The 17,044-nt window shown below is 48.3% G+C and overlaps 1 protein-coding gene across 1 annotated transcript in view; it reads left to right on the top strand.

Moving 5' to 3' along the window:
• LOC139227130 (alpha-1,6-mannosylglycoprotein 6-beta-N-acetylglucosaminyltransferase B-like) overlaps nucleotides 1-17,044 on the top strand; it is a 987,210-nt gene that overhangs the window by 567,899 nt on the left and 402,267 nt on the right. Inside the window, exon 6 of the mRNA XM_070858195.1 lies at nucleotides 1,460-1,624. Coding sequence (XP_070714296.1) covers nucleotides 1,460-1,624 — 165 coding nt within the window. The remainder of the gene's footprint in view (nucleotides 1-1,459; nucleotides 1,625-17,044) is intronic.

Consider the following 17,044-nt stretch of genomic DNA (forward strand, 5'->3'; position numbering starts at 1 on the left):
TAGTACACCTGTGTCTTGCACAATGCTAGCTATCGACAGTATTCCTTTCGTGACACCTTGCAACTCTGCCAGTCAGTTCCTGCTGTTGCTCCTTTTCCTGTACCAAGTCCGGTGCCAGAGGAGGACTGAATGCAATCCCCAGTGTATGAGTATATAGATAACCTTCTGTCAAAACCAGTTGCTTCCTGGGGCTGCCTCTTTACAACAGATGCTGGCTCAGTACATTTCGAATCTGACCAACGCAATGTGTTCCCCCCCTTCAACTGTCAATCAAGCTAGTACTAATAGTATTAAGTCCTATTTTGCCAACATTGTGCACTTTAGCACATGGAATGCTCCTCTTTACTGCCCGCCATATGGATCTGGGCATTGAGCAATCAGAAAACGTGCACTAAGCCACAATCCCAGATACCGTAATCCTTTGTGTCAACTGTAATTTAAATCCTTTAATGTTGAGCTGGTGATTGGGTTGGTACATGTTAAAAACAACTGCCTGGCAAAATGTGACTTATAAAATCCCTAATCATACTAAATATTGTGTTGATTAGATTTCCCAATGTACAAAAGAGTTAACACTGCAATATCCTCAGGAAAAATGTTTTCAGGCTGCCATTTACATTATTTTATCGACTCTCTTTTCCAAATTATGTCATCTTTCACTTTTCATTATTGGTCAGTGTTTGATAAAACCACACAGCTGGCTCATGATCTTGCTGCCATATGAATCATTTGTGTCGGTTCATCAAATACTGACTTGGTAATTTCCGACTTACGGGCTTAAGGTTTGGTACCCAGTGCGTTGTTGAAATCCTGATGAGTATTATTTTGGTTAACAGTGAGGTTCTGGTCTGAAATTGTTAATTCTACTAACGATTAATGAACTCTAGCCTTTTTCACATTGATCCAGGTGCTGATTTTAACATGTAAAGGAAGGTGCCACGATTTGTGACTGTCTAGCCAGGCGGCAGACACAGCAGCAGGTTTAAACTCTGCAGGCACTCTACTGGCTGAGGGTTGTTTAAAGTGCCTGGATCAACCTTTCACGTCTGCTGATAAAACTCACTATGCAATTCTTGATGCATCTTGGGTTTATATCAAAGTCATAACTCCACTTACAAAGAGCAAGTTAATCAGTTTTCCTCGTGAATGGAATAAATAGATAGTAGTTAACTGGCATAGAATTTTTAAAATGCATGTGATCAGTGCACTCAACTCTGAGACTACAGTACCATGAAATATATCAGAGCACTAGTATTAATAAGGTGCAGTCCTGGGCATTACATGGGGCACAATTCAGGAGATTCCTTTAACCCATTTCTGGAAGCCAGAATTTAAGTTCAACTTTGAAATACAGCTCTGCTAAAATTAAGATATGTGCATGAACTTGAGCAAAATTCTGTAGATAGTAATGGATTGTTTTACATTTTTTGCTTCCTTTCATTGTTGCTGATTATTGAAGTGGATGAGAGCCAGGTGGACCTCTGACCCTTGCTATGCTTATTATGGTGTTGATGGCACGGACTGCTCCTTCCTCACATACCTCAGTGAAAGAGAGTGGTTCTGTCCTCCATTATCCGGCAAGAATCATACCACTTTCCCCACCAGGACTGAAACAAAAGTGCAGGTATGTTGAGATTTTATCATTAAAGTGCCATCAATATTATCAGCACAACAGGAGTAACCAAGACTTATTGAAATATCTGAAACCTTTGATACTGATGGCCTATTATTAATGTCTGAATAAACTGAGCTAACAGTTGTACAGTAAATGTTTTCTGGTAATTGCTAATGTTTCTGATCCAACAGATCCTGCTAAAGTTGTGTTTTCTCTTACAAACATCGTTTGAATCAATATTCAACACTTAGGGACCCTAAAAAATGTGTGTTCAAATCCATTCTGTTCAGAAGTTATAGCAAGTTAAAGTTTCAACATGTTTAAATCTTTGGAATTCTCGACCCCAGAGGGCTGTGGATGTTGAGTCATTGAGTATATTCAAGGCTGAGTTCGATGAATTTTTGGACTCCAGGGGCTAGAAATTGCGTAGCGCCCTGTTTGGGGCGATAACATTTTTAGCAACAAAAAAGTTTCGAAAAAGTTTTGCTGTTGCCAGGAACTTCCACTTTAGCACTCCAAGAGGGAAGTGGAGCGCGAAATTAAGCGAAATGAATTTTACTGCTGTCTCTGTTGGGCCACGGCCCCCGTGTTATGTGCATAGCAGGCCCAAGCACTCTAAGAGAGCATGGGGTAGAGCAATCGTGGGCACAAAAGAAATCAGGAGGCACCAGAATGGAGAGATAAATACATTTTGCACTACCTGACCACCACTGCCTTGAAATAGCGCTCCCCAAGCGGCCAGCCGAGATGAAAACACCTCCTGCAGCTGCCGTTGTTGATGCCCGGCAATGCTGCAGGGGGCAGGAGCAAATATCACATCTGGAGCGGTAACGGGACACTGCGCAGCAGATGACCTCACGATCTACGAGGCACAAGGGAGCGAGGCAGTAAGTGTTAGCGCCAGCGCAAAACCGCCAAGGACGTTCGCGAGCATCGGTGATTTTGCAGGCACTAATAGGAGGCGCAAACCAGGCCAATTTCTCCCCTTAGTGAAATCAAGGGAGATGGGGATGGGGTGGGAAAGTGGAGTTGAGACCGATGATCAGCCATGATCTTATTGAATGGCGGAGCAGGCTTAAGGGGCCGTGTGGCCTACTCCTCCTATTTCTTAAGTTATTATGTAAATGAAGGTTCCTGTTATTTGTTTTGTATCTGTAGAGGTGGCTATCCAATGATGAGTCTAATGCTGATGATTTCATCATTGGCAATGCTCAGTCTGCCTTGCAGGCTCAGTGTTAATGGATAGTAATGGCATGTAATTTGCAACAGATAGTAAAACTATCTGCACATCTACAGTATAACAGAAACTGTGGAATACTGCCAATCCTATCACATCATTTCTCCCATCATAACTTTAGCAATTCCTGCTTTCTCAAATCATAATGAAATGACACAGAGATAAACAGTTATAAGAAATATTTTTAATCAAAATTCACTGGCACATATTGCAAATGAGAACACACAACTCTGTGTAAGCTTTGGGTAGTAATCCATTGTCTGGGGTCAGATGTTCAACATAAATGCTGAAGATTTCTTTTTTGTGATTTGCAGTCATCTGAATCTCCAAATTGGATTTATACATTGTAATTTACTTGCATTAGGTTCTATTATCCTCTCTATATTAAGAGTCAGTTTTGCATCATAATGCTCCAAGTACTACTAATGGAATGATTAGGAAATATTGCCTGATTTGCTTGTATTTTTATGCCAAAGGTTTATGTATTTCAAAGCTCTATAGTTTGTCGATTGCCTGCAATAAATTCAGATCTGTTCCAAAATGCAAGAAACCTGCTCTCAGCGGAGTGTATAAGAAAACATAGATTTGTTCAAGTAGTTTAATGTGTATGCTGCTACTGAACCTCCTGTTCCCAAGAACAATGGCTTACTAAATACTATAGGGAATTGATAATACAATGGTGGGTGCCCATTGCATTCATTCACATTCGGCCGCCGTTCCTCATATTAATGTGTGCAGAAGCCTGAAACCTACTGTGCATGCAATGTGAGCTGGAGCCCCTGTACAGCAGGCATGACTCATTATAGCCTGTAAATTTATTTCAAGGAGGGATCCTCTCCATAAATCATTTTGGAGTGGCGGAATCAGCCCCTGTTTAGCTGAGTGCCTGTACGCTGTGTTGGTCTTCACATACAAAGGAAGTTACTGAAATATGATAGAGATTTCCTGATGGATACTTAAGCTGTACTACCTCTTTTGCCAGTGATTGCACAGCTGTACTTGTTGGAGAGCTCATTAGTGTCCAGCTATGAGTGTTCATCTGGACATATTATCATGTTCCGGAGGGGAAGAAGGATCAGAGGAGGGATGTTATACAGGAGGAATTGCACCTCAGATGCTGCAATTAAACACATCCTTACAGTGCTACTTGTGTGTACAGGGTCTCTTATCTGAACCTGTCTGAAAAAAACCTACATCTGCCAAATTGGATTCCCGAAAGAAAAATTTGAAAGGCTTGGATTCATATACGAACTAACTATTTGTACTGCACTTTTCTTTGACAGATAAGCGTCCGTCCAGCCTCCCCATTCCCGTACTGCACTTTTTTGACAGATATGCGACAAGCTCCGCCCCTGTCAAGCTCCGCCGTCCCTCCCGGCCCGAATCATTCCATGCATGTGATGCCGAGAAGCAGGACCTGAGGCTCTGAATCTTTCCCTCCATGCCAAGAGCAGAGCAGGAAGCTTCGGGGGAAGAGAGAGAGAGAGGCTGGGGGAGAGCGAGAGGGAACGAGAGAGAGGCTGGGTGGTGAGAGAGAGAGAGAGAGAGTGAGAGAGAGAGGCTGGGGGGGTGGGAGAGTGAGAGAGAGAGGCTGGGGGGGGGGGGAGAGTGAGAGAGAGAGGCTGGGGGGGGGAAGAGTGAGAGAGAGAGAGTGAGAGAGAGAGGCTGGGGGGAGAGAGAGAGAGAGAGAGAGAGATTGAGAGATTCAACCAGCATTGTAACCCATGTATAAACTGACCTAAGTTGTACACCGTGAGAACACTGACCACTAGGTGGGAGACACTCCTAACCTGGACCTTCAGGTATAAAAGGGGAAGCTCCACCCACCTTCATCACTTGAGTGCTAAGGAATAAAGGACAGGTCACAGACTGACCTCTCAAGCATGGGCCTCAAGTGCATTTATACTGTGTAGTAAGGACGTATCAATGGCGACAAGAAACTGGGATTTAAACCACGCGAGCATGGCCACTAGCAGAACAGACGAGAGGTACTGTGTTAAGGAATGGTTGGGACAGAATTCAACATTGTTAAAGCAGCACACAGTTCTCCAGGCAGACAAGGGCAGTCAGGCATGCCCCAACATGTAGTCGAACTCAGAGGGAGAGTTCGACAGAGACAATGGCAAGCTGAACAGCGATTCACGCCATTGCAAGGGACAATGCGGCCAGTAATGGGGCCATCAACACCTGTTAATGGTGCACTCAAGGACAATAACATGGGCAGTCAGGGACGATCGACTGGCAAGGGACCTTTTGTTTCAAACCGCAACTCATGCTGGAGGCATGCAGGCAAACATTCAGCTGGAGTTTGCAGAGATGAGCAAAATACCTGCAGAAATTGCAGAAATGGACACTGGGGGAAATCGCTGGAAGCTGAAGTTCAGCGAGTTCATGTGGAGCATGTATACAGTTCATACACCAGGACGCCACCGATAATGATGAAAGTGCTCCTCAATGGCATCCCAGTATCAATGGAGTTAGACACGGGTGCCAGCCAGTCCCTGATGGGTATCAAACAGTTCGAAAAGTTGTGGGCATCCAAGGCCAGGAGGCCAAAATTATCGCCGATTGACGCACAGCTACAGACTTACACAAAGCAGATCATTCCGGTGCTTGGCAGCGCCACGGTAGTCGTGACCCACAAAGATTCGGAGAACAGACTACCACTCTGTATTGTCCCAGGGGATGGTCCCGCACTACTGGGGAGGAGTTGGCTTGCTGTCATGAACTGGAAATGGGGCGATATCAATGCAATTTCCTCTGTGGAGCGAGTATCATGCTCACAGATCCTGGACAAATTTGACTCATTATTTCAACCCGGCATTGGCACTTTCATGGGGGCCAAGGTAGTGATTCACATAAACCCGGACGCCAGACCAATACACCACAAGGCCAGAGCGGTGCCGTACGTGATGCGGGAAAAGATAGAAGGCAAATTGGACCGCCTGTTGAGGGAAGGCATCATCTCGCCATTTCGAATTCAGTGACTGGGCGAGCCCGATTGTGCTGGTGCTCAAGGCGGATGGGTCGGTCAGGATATGTGGTGATTACAAGGCCACCATCAATCGGGTGTCACTCCAAGACCAGTACCCGCTACCGAGAGCGGAGGACCTCTTTGCGATGCAATCCGGTGGCAAACTTTTTTCAAAATTGGACCTGACCTCAGCTTACATGACCCAGGAGCTGGCGAGTGAGTCGAAGAAGCTGACCACCATCACGACACACAAGGGGTTGTTTGAGTACAACAGATGTCCGTTCGGGATTCGCTCGGCCGCCGCGATCTTCCAACGAAATATGGAAAGCCTCCTCAAGTCGATTCCAGGGACGGTGGTTTTTCAGGACGACATCCTCATTACGGGTTACGATACTGAAGAACACCTCCACAACCTGGAGGAGGTGCTACGCAGACTGGACCGGGTAGATCTGCTACTGAAAAAGGCGAAGTGCGTCTTCCTAGCTCCAGAGGTAGAATTCCTGGGGATGAGGGTAACAGCAGACGGGATCAGCCCTACTGCATCCAAGACGGAAGCGATCCAGAGAGCATCCAGACCCCGTAACACGACGGAGCTGCGTTCGTTCCTGGGGCTCCTGAACTATTTTGGTAACTTTCTTCCCAAATTGAGCACGCTGCTAGAGCCGCTACACGTGCTCCTATGCAAAGGTCGCGAATGGGTCTGGGGGGGACAGCCAGGAACGGGCTTTTAATAGAGCACTCAATTTGTTATGTTCCAACAATCTGTTAATGCTATATGACCCATGTAAGAAACTTGTGTTAACGTGCGATGCGTCGTCCTATGGTGTCGGGTGTGTGTTGCAGCATGTCAATGTCAAGGGTCAGCTATAGCCGGTAGCTTATGCCTCCAGGAGTCTGTCCCAGGCAGAAAGGGGCTACGGGATGGTAGAAAAGGAGGCGCTCGCATGTGCATATGCGGTAAAGAAAATGCACCAGTACCTGTTTGGCAGGAAATTTGAGCTGGAGACAGATCACAAACCCCTAACGTCCCTTTTGGCCGACAACAAGGCCATAAATGCAAACGCATCAGCCCGCATACAGAGGTGGGCACTCAGGTTAGCTGCCTATGACTACACAATTCGGCACAGACCGGGCACCGAAAACTGCGCCGATGCACTCAGCAGGCTCCCACTAGCCACCACTGAGGGGGCTACCGAGCATGGTGCTGAGATGGTCATGGCTGTGGAAGCTTTCGGAAGCGAAGGCTCACCCGTGACAGCCCGTCAGATTAAAGTCTGGACAAATAGAGACCCGCTATTGTCTCTAGTCAAGATATGTGTCCTGAATGGGGACTGGGCAGCCACGTACAGGGCATGCCCTGAGAAATTTAAACCATTTCACAGGCGCAAGGATGAACTCTCGATTCAGGCCGATTGCCTACAGTGGGGAAACCGCGTAGTCATGTCCCAGATGGGCAGAGAGGTGTTCATCAGAGAACTCCACAATGGGCACCCGGGCATTGTCACGATGAAGGCAATCGCCAGGTCACACGTTTGGTGGCCAGGGATAGACGCAGATCTGGAACTTCGTGTTCGCAGGTGCAACACGTGTGCCCAGCTGGGCCATGCGCCCAGGGAAGCCCCCCTTAGCCCCTGGCCATGGCCCGCCAAGCCTTGGTCACGCATCCATGTGGACTATGCAGGTCCTTTCATGGGGAAAATGTTTTTGGTTGTAGTAGACGCCTACTCTAAATGGATCGAGTGTGACATTTTAAATTCAAGCACATCCTCTGCCACGGTAGAAAGTCTACGGGCAATGTTCGCAGCCCATGGTCTACCAGACATCTTGGTCAGCGACAATGGCCCGTGCTTCACAAGCACTGAATTCCAGGACTTCATGGCAGGCAATGGAATTAACCATGTTAGAACGGCACCGTTCAAGCCGGCCTCAAACGGCCAGGCAGAACGAGCAGTGCAGATAATCAAACAGGGGATGCTCAGATTCCAAGGGGGTTTCCTACAAACCCGCTTATCACGCCTCCAGTTGGCCTATAGATCCCGACCATACTCGCTCACAGGGGTTCCACCCGCAGAGCTACTAATGAAAAGGACGCTCAAAACCCGATTATCCCTTATACACCCCACCATGAAAGAAATTGTCGAGAGCAGGCGCCAGTCACAATATGACTACCATGACAGGAATGCGAGGGCGCGATGTATTGATGTAAATGATCCTGTTTTTGTTCTCAACTACGCTGCAGGGCCCAAATGGCTCGCAGGCACTGTGGTTGCCAAAAAGGGAAATAGGATTCTGGTCGTTAAACTTACCAATGGACAAATCTGCCGCAAACATGTGGATCAAACAAAAAGGAGGTTCAGCAACCCCATAGAAGAAGCAGAGGAAGAACACGATATAGAGTTCACTCCACCACAGGTGACCGAACACCGGAACCAAAGGGAGGAGAGCCCAGTCACTGTGGGCAGTCTGGACAGGCCTGAGGCACCGCAAACAGCAGACACTCAGGCCAGCGCCCAACAACCGGAGCCCCAACTCAGGCGCTCTACAAGAGAGCGTAAACCACCAGAGTGACTTAACCTGTGATCCCAATAAGACTTTGGGGGGGAGGTGATGTCATGTATTCAACCAGCATTGCAACCCATGTATAAATTGACCTAAGTTGTACACCGTGAGAACACTGACCACTAGGTGGGAGACACTCCTAACCTGGACCTTCAGGGAAAAAGGGGAAACTCCACTCACCTTCATCAGTTGAGTGCTAAGGAATAAAGGACAAGTCACAGACTGACCTCGCAAGCATGGGCCTCGTGTGCATTTATACTGTGTAGTAAGGACGTATCAGGGGGAGAGAGAGAGAGAGAGGCTGGGGGAGAGAGAGAGAGGCTGGTGGGGGAAGAGAGAGAGAGAGAGAGAAAGGCTGGGGAGAGAGAGTTTGGAGGAAAGGCTGGGGAGAGAGTGTTTGGGTGAAAGAGAGAGGCTGGGGGGGTGGGGGGGATCGGAGGGAAGAGAGGGAACTCCAGATCACGTTCTTCCAACCCCCTCCAAGGGACATCGTTGGAGTAGATGATTCTAGAAGTCACGGCACTGTCACTATTCACTTCATACCCAATAAATCTGTTAACAATCCGCACAAATGCTCCATCTATGGTGAGGGGGAAGCGGGGGAGGGATGCACTTGTGCTGGGGAGCGGGACTTTGGCTGGGGGAGGGATGCACTTGTGCTGGGGAGCGGGACTTTGGCTGGGGGAGGGATGCACTTGGACTCATTTTTAGAGTGGAAGCAAGTCTTCCTCGATTTCGAGGGGCTGCCGATGATGATGCCAAACAGCAATGTGATAATGACCAGATAAATTGTTTTTGTTATGTTGATTGTGGGATAAATATTGGCCAGGACACCGAGGATAACTCTCCTGCTTTTATTTGAAATATTGTCATGGGATCTTTTACGTCTACCTGAGAGTGTAGACGGGGCCTCAGTTTAATGTCTCATCTAAAAGACAGCATCTCTGACAGTGCAGCACTCCCTCAGCGTTGCACTGGAGTGTCAGCCTAGATTTATGTGCTCAAGTCCCTGGAGTGGGATTTGAACCCACAACCTTCTGACTCAAAGGAGAGTGTGCTCGCAACTGAGCCACAGCTGACACTGAAGACGTCAACACTTTGCTGGGGTACCCTGGTCTGGTTGCCCATTGGTTTTGCATCACACCAGCTATTCTTCATGCGTAAGCATTGCCAGTGAATGTCCCCAGGCTATTAAACAGAGGGGCACATCACAGCCAAGTCCGACCTTATCTTCATCCAATGTTCATGCACATGTGCACAAGAGTTACTCTTCAGAGGTGCGAATTTGCCCACTTTTACCCGTGCTATCTCAGAGACATTGTTCGCTTAAAAAAAAAAGTTTAAGGCAGCATTAATACGAACACTGATTGACATTAAAAATAATAACCGGGATAAAGAGGAGAGCAGATAGGGGATGTCCATGTTGGGCCCTTTTGCTGGGAAGGAGCTAAGCCCACTCCTGAAACTTTCCCAGTCGGTATGGTTTAATACCACAACACTCACAAAAGGAAGATCAGAATGGAGGCATTCCTACAGGGAAACCGAGTGCCAGCATGAATAGTTGTGCTGGGAACAAAATGAGCAGCAGAGCAATTATCACAAAGGCACAGCTGGATTTTGAGTGAGCAATCAGCTTTTTGGAGCAAAAGAATACGCAAAACAAACAAACCCAGGTCAGGATTTTCAAGTCTCTGCAGTCTAGATGTTACTTTATTTACAAATTCAGATACACTCAGTGCAAAGAATGTAACTTGTATTGTGACCTTACACTCCAACAGACAGCATAGGTGCTGCCAGAGCCTCCTCCGTTTAGATCAGAGAGCTTTGTTCTCGGTGTAGGATCAGAGTCCAGGAATGAACAAGCTTCACTGGAGACTTTTTTACATTGGACCTGTGATGTATTTGCAACCATGCATTGTACCATGTAATTACATGGAATGGCCAACAGATGGGGAAAGCCCGGGAGGCACATTACTGCACCTCGTGTTGCCTCTCTATATAAAGCAAGCTCCCTCTGCAGTGCTCAATTTTGGAGTTTACATTAAACCTAAAGGTCACAAGGTGATCAGCTCCAGCATGGGCCACGTGTGACTTATTATAGTGATAAGCATGCGTATCAACTGGCGACAAGGATAGGATACTAACACGCAGCGATGGCCACCATTGACTACATCAAGCGATATTGCATCGGGGAAGACTGGGATAACTTCATTGACCGGCTGGATCAATGCTTTGTCGCAAAAGACTTAGAGGGAGCCGCGAATGCCAGCGAACGCAGGGCTGTCCGCCTCACGGTCTGCGCATCATGGACATAGGCATTGATTAAGGACCTACTGGCCCCAATGAAATCCACTGATAAAAGTTACGAAGAACTCTGCGAATCACCTAAAGCCGAAACGCAGTGCGCTAATAGCGAGGTACCGTTTCTACACCCACCGGCGTGGAGTAGGCCAAGACATGGCAGCGTTCATTGCTGAGCTAAGGAGTCTTGCTGGGCCATGCAAATTCGGGACAGTTCTTGAAGAAATGTTAAGAGACTTCTTTGTTTTGGGAATCGGGCACGAAGGGATTTTCCGCAAATTGCAGACTTGGATTTAGCCAAAGCCACCCAGATTGCTCAGGCATACATGGCCAGAGAGGAAGAAACCAAGTTACTCTACTCACAACTTCGGAACCACCCGGGGCCAAACACCGTGAATAAGCTAAATTCGTCGGCAGACAGGAGAAGTGCCCTCAGCTGGGCTAATGCGACCTCTGCTCGACCTGAGATGACTCACTCACTACAACAATGGACTAATGCGAAGAAATCAGTACCTGTGAATGCAAGTCCATCAGCAAGCTGTTGGCGCTGTGGAGGGGCTCATCGCGCAAACCAGTGCAGGTTCAAACAATATGTCTGCAAGAACTGCTCAATGATGGGGCATCTCCAACAAATGCGCGACAACTCGATACGTAGCGGAGAATGGGAGATCAAGCATAGATCCTGAGGATCACGCAGAGATGACCGAGGAGGAAGAGGTACATGGGGTGCACGTGCATGAAGTGCACACCTTTCCCAACAAGAGTCCCCCAATTATGATGAACGTTAAACTGAACGGCATACCGGTACCAATGGAACGGGACACGGGTGCGAGCCAATCGATCATGAGCCAGAAGGCCTTCGAGAAGTTATGGGCAAACAAGGCACACAGGCCCAAGCTGAGCCTGTTCGACGCGAAGTTGCGCACCTACACTAAAGAGATTATCCCGGTCCTCGGAGGTGCAATGATTCAGGTGTGGTATGATGGTTCTGTGCATAAATTGCCACTATGGATTGTTCCTGGTAATGGGCCCACACTGCTTGGCAGAAGCTGGCTATGGAATTTTAACTGGAAATGAGGTGATGTAAAAGCATTATCGTCGGTGGAGAAAACCACGTGTGTGCAGGTCTTAGACAATTTTCCGTCACTGTTCCAGCCTGGCATCGGCAGCTTCACAGAGGCCAAGGTGACAATTCACCTCAGCCCAGACACGAGACCTTCACCACAAGGCCAGAGCGGTCCCTTGCATGATGCAGGAGAAAGTAGAAGTCGAGCTAGATCGGCTTCAGCGCGAAGGCATCATATCACCAGTGGAATTTAATGACTGGGCCAGTCCCATTGTCCCCATTCTTAAAAGTGATGGGACAATTAGAATCTGTGGAAATTATAAAGTAACCATAAACCAAGTATCATTACAGGACCAGTAGCCACTACCCAAGGCAGAGGATTTGTTCGCGACCCTGTTGGGCGGAAAGCTGTTTTCGAAATTGGACCTCACCTCGGCGTACATGACCCAGGAGCTGGCGGAATCGTCCAAGAAGCTGACGTGCATAAACACACACAAGGGGCTGTTCGTATGCAACCGGTGCCCCTTCGGGATCCATTCAGTGGCTGCGATCTTCCAACGAAACATGGAGAGCCTCCTGAAATCTGTCCCGGGAACGGTCGTCTTCCAAAACGACATCTTGATCACCGGACATGACACCGATGAACACCTCCATAACCTGGAAGAGGTGCTGTGCCGACTAAATCGAGTAGGTCTAAGATTGAAACGAACCAAATGCATCTTCTTGGCACCAGAGATGGAATTCCTGGGAAGGAGAATCGCAGCAGATGGCATCAGACCCTCAGACTCCAAAATGGAGGTGATCCAGAAGACCCCGAGATCTCGCAACACGACGGAGCTGCGCTCGTTCCTAGGACTATTGAACTACTTTGGTAACTTTCTGCCTGGGCTGAGCACTTTGCTTGAACCATTACATGTACTGCTCCGTAAGGGTGATGACTGGGTCTGGGATAAAAATCAAGAAACTGCCGTCAAGAAGACCAGAAACTTATTGTGTTCAAACAAACTACTGGCGCTGTATGATCGCTGTAGGCATCTTGTTTTAGCGTTCGATGCGTCATCCTACGGGATCGGGTGTGTGCTTCAGCAAGCGAACGTATCGGGTAAGCTCCAACCTGTAGCGTATGCGTCCCGCAGCCTTTCCAAGACTGAAAGTGTATACAGCATGGTCGAAAAGGAGGCCCTAGCTTGTGTGTATGCAGTAAAAAAGATGCACCAGTACCTATTTGGCCGGCGGTTCGAACTAGAAACCAACCACAAGCCGCTCACATAGTTATTCTCTGAGAGCAAAGGCATTGATACCAATGCCTGAGCTCGCATTCAGAAGTGGGCATTAACGCTGTCCGCTTACGACTACACGATCCGCCACAGACCAGGCATCGATAACTGTGCAGATGCACTCAGCCAGCTCCCGCTTGCCACCACCGAGAGTGAAGCGGAGCAGCCCGCGAAACTGGTCATGGCCATGGAAGCCTTTGAGGGTGAAGGGTCACCCGTCACGGCGCACCAGATAAGAATCTGGAGCAGCCAAGACCCACTGCTGTTCCAGGTGAAAAACTGAATATTAAGTGGAAACTGGGCAACCACATATGGAAAGATGCATGGCGATTTTAAGCCGTTTCACCGGCGCAAGGACGAATTATCCGTTCAGGCCGATTGCATTTTGTGGGGATATCGCATAGTCCTGCCCAAGAAAGGCAGAGATTTATTTGTCGAGGATCTCCATAGCGCACACACCGGCATCGTAATGATGAAAGCCATTGTGAGATCGCACGTGTGATGGCCCGGCACCAACGCAGACTTAGAGTCGTGCGTACGCCGGTGCAACACGTGCGCGCAACTCAGCAACGCACCCAGGGAAGAGCCCTGACCCTGTGGTCCTGGCCCTCCAAACCCTGGTCCCGCATCCATGCAGACTACGCGGGTCCCTTTCTAGGAAAAATGTTCCTCGTTGTAATTGATGCTTATTCTAAATGGATCGAATGTGTTATAATGTCGTCCAGCACATCCACCACCACAATAGAGAGCCTTCGGGCAATGATCGCCACCTATGGCCTGCCCGAAGTCCTTGTTAGTGACAATGGACCATGCTTTACGAGTTCTGAATTTCGCAAATTTACGTGCTGTAACGGCATAAAGCATGTCAGGTCGGCCCCGTTCAAACGAGCGTCCAATGGCCAAACTGAACGGGCAGTACAAATCATAAAGCAGAGCATGCAGTGAGACCCGTCTGTTTTGTGTGCTGCTTGCATATCGGACGAGGCCCCACTCACTCACGGGTTCCGCCCGCTGAACTCCTCATGAAGAGGACCCTCAAAACAAGGTTGTCCCTTGTGCACCCAGTTTTAAGTGAGATTGTCGAAAACTGGCGTCTTAAGCAATGTACATATCATGACCGCAACTCTGTAACGCGTTGTATCAATGTCGATGATCCTGTTTTCATGCTGAACTTTGGTACGGGCCCCAAGTGGCTCGCAGGCACTGTCGTAGCTAAAAGAGGGGAGTAGGGTATTCGTGGTAAGACTCACTCATGGCCAAACCTGCAAGAAGCACATCGATCAAACCAAATTGAGGTTCACCGATGATCCAGAACCACTGGATGACTACAGTGACATCGACTTCCAACCACAAGCAACAGAAACAACGGTTCACCAAGAGACAGAACCCGCTGCACTGGACAGTCCGGCCAGAGCCGCAGCGCCGCAAGGCAGAGACACTCCGGTCAGGCGCAGTGTGGCCCAATGGATTGGGGGCGGAGCCAGGTCCCGGCGCTGAAAACAGTGCTGGGACCTCTGCATGTGCGCGCTGGAGTCTGCGCACATGTGCAGTAGTTCCTGGCAGGCCGTTTCTGCAAACATGCACTGCAGGCTGTATGGGAGGGGCCTGAAGCACGCCGTCCCTAGCCCTGGCCAAATGGGCTCCCTCATCGGCGGCCAGAGTGTGCTCTGCAGGTTGTGTCATCTGATTGTTTTCTTCCCTTCATGTCAAAAGATGATTTGATTCCTGTCAACCTTGGATTAGGGGATTTACAGATTAGAAACACTTTAAGAAAATCAAGATGGAACTTTGGCCTGGGAGGGGCCCGTGGTGATGGTTCTTGAATCCACCAGTGGTGACACCTCTAACCTGATTGTCAAACTCCTGAAGAGTTTCTGGGGGTCTGGGTTTGTAACTCTCGACCAGATGAACCGAGGATTCATGCGGGCGTTTGATGCCATGCCGGACATCAGTCTAGACGTGCTTTGAGGTCTCTGAAGGGGTTTGTGGACCATTGTCATCAGCAAGTGGTCGTCACCAAAGCTCTCCAAGATCAGTGCCCCAAACGTGAAGCCAGGCCCTCTGTGAGCGAGGACGGGAGTAACTGCATTACGCAGGCAGCCCAATAAGCGGCCTCGACAGCAGGAACAGATGCGCCTGAGTGGAGGGAACGTCCACCGTATCTCGAGCGAACAAGATCCTCAGGATACTGAAGTCCAAGGGGCTGGCTCCAGACCTTCCAGAGGATTTGTACCATTTGATCAAGAGGGTACTTCCACTTCCCCACCTCACCCCTCCTCTCCCCCACTCCCTCCTCCTCCTCTCTCCTCCCCTCTCCTCTCTCCCCCCCTCTCCTCTCTTCCCCCCCTCTCCTCTCTCCCCCCCTCTCCTCTCTTCCCTCCTCTCCTCTCTCTCCCCCCCTCTCCTCTCTCCCTCCCTCCACTCTTCCCCCCCCCTTTCCCCCCCCTGCCCCATCCCCCGGCCGATGGGCTCCCTCATCGGTGGCCCACTGCGTTCCCTAAGGTAGGACTACTATTTTTTATTTGTTATTTACTGATTGATTTTGGTGCTGCAGGTGCAGGGTTCCTTCTATTTTTTTATTTGTTATTTACTGATTGCTTATTACTTTGGTCTTGGTGCTTTAGGGGCAGGGTTCCTTCTATTTTATTTGTTAATTAATTGCTTATTACTTTTTGTGCTTAGTTTGGTGCTTGGTGGTGCTTTAAATGTAGTTACTTGCGCCGATTCCTTAACTGTAAGTAAGGTCTTTCTGTGCGGACAAAAGTGGACACATACGCTGCCCTACATTAGTTTAGTACAACTTTTTTCTGGCCAAATTGGCATGAGTGGTGTAAGTGACTGGGAACGCCCCCTTTTGGAAAAAAAAACTGACCTAACAAAAAACCTAACTAACTCACTCACACTCGCGCAAATTAAATGGCCACATTTGCAACTAAAAAGATACACCAGAAAAATCAAGTTGCACCAAAAAAAATGGTGCAACTCCTGGGGAAATTTGGGCCCATTGAACCTATATGGGGTATTCTCTTCGGGATGGAGTTTTGGTGGGATGGTTCTTCCGTCTGCCTTCTATCTCTGGTCCAGCCTCAACCCATTTCCTGATAGGTGCTGATGAGGCACGGCAGGATTCCTACCATTAAGAAGGAGCCTGTTAGTGCAAAGATTAGATTCCCAATGGTGCTGCAATGGGGATGCTGCTACAATATCAGAAGAGGTGGCAAAGAACCTTAAAGGCCATAAAGACCAGAAAGAACACTGCTGCGTAGGCCTCGGCCAAGACTGTGGGCTAAATTTTCCCTAAAAACTCTCACCGCCTGATTGCTGCCCAGAAACACCGCTAACGTTCTGCAACTAACGCTGGCGAAAATTTCCATAATAAAGATAAAAAGTATCGCCCGGTGAGAAAATGGATCTTGCACCCATATTCTCGGTGGTTAAAGGTGAAACGAGGTGAAATGGAATGGACAGTAAGTACTTAAAATTTAGTCCGAGGCTGCGGAGGGGAGAAAACTCAAAAAATATTTTTTCACTTAAACAAAAAACATTCTCAAGACACTTTTTAACGTAATCATCGTTTTAGAATTTAAAAAATAATTTTAAAAAAACCTTTTAACTTACCTTTCTTTGCAGGTACTCACCTACCGTCCTGCCTCAGGCAGCTTCTCGTGGGTAGTTTCCTCGACGGTGTGTATGGGCCCCCGTTGAGGCAAAACTTAGATCCTGTCGGTTTTCTCGGCAGTGCCCGCGGATGCACGTGGGCGGTTTTCTACCCTCGGTATTTCAAAATGTGGGCGGAACTCTTTTAAAAAAAAATAAAGAGGGAACTTTCGCCGGGCCAAATTTTTCATCCAAAAACAGCTGTACCGCCGAGAAAACCGCCGAAAATGAAGGTGAAAGTCTAGCCCCAAGACCTTCAGCAGGTACTTTTCTGGAGCCAACTGGAGAAAAGGAGGCCACTGCTGCCCAGGACCTACTACTACCTTCCACATGGCAGCCCCAGGAAGCAGTAGTAAGT

Source organism: Pristiophorus japonicus, chromosome 16 (assembly GCF_044704955.1).
Source record: "Pristiophorus japonicus isolate sPriJap1 chromosome 16, sPriJap1.hap1, whole genome shotgun sequence".
Lineage (NCBI taxonomy): Eukaryota > Metazoa > Chordata > Chondrichthyes > Pristiophoridae > Pristiophorus > Pristiophorus japonicus.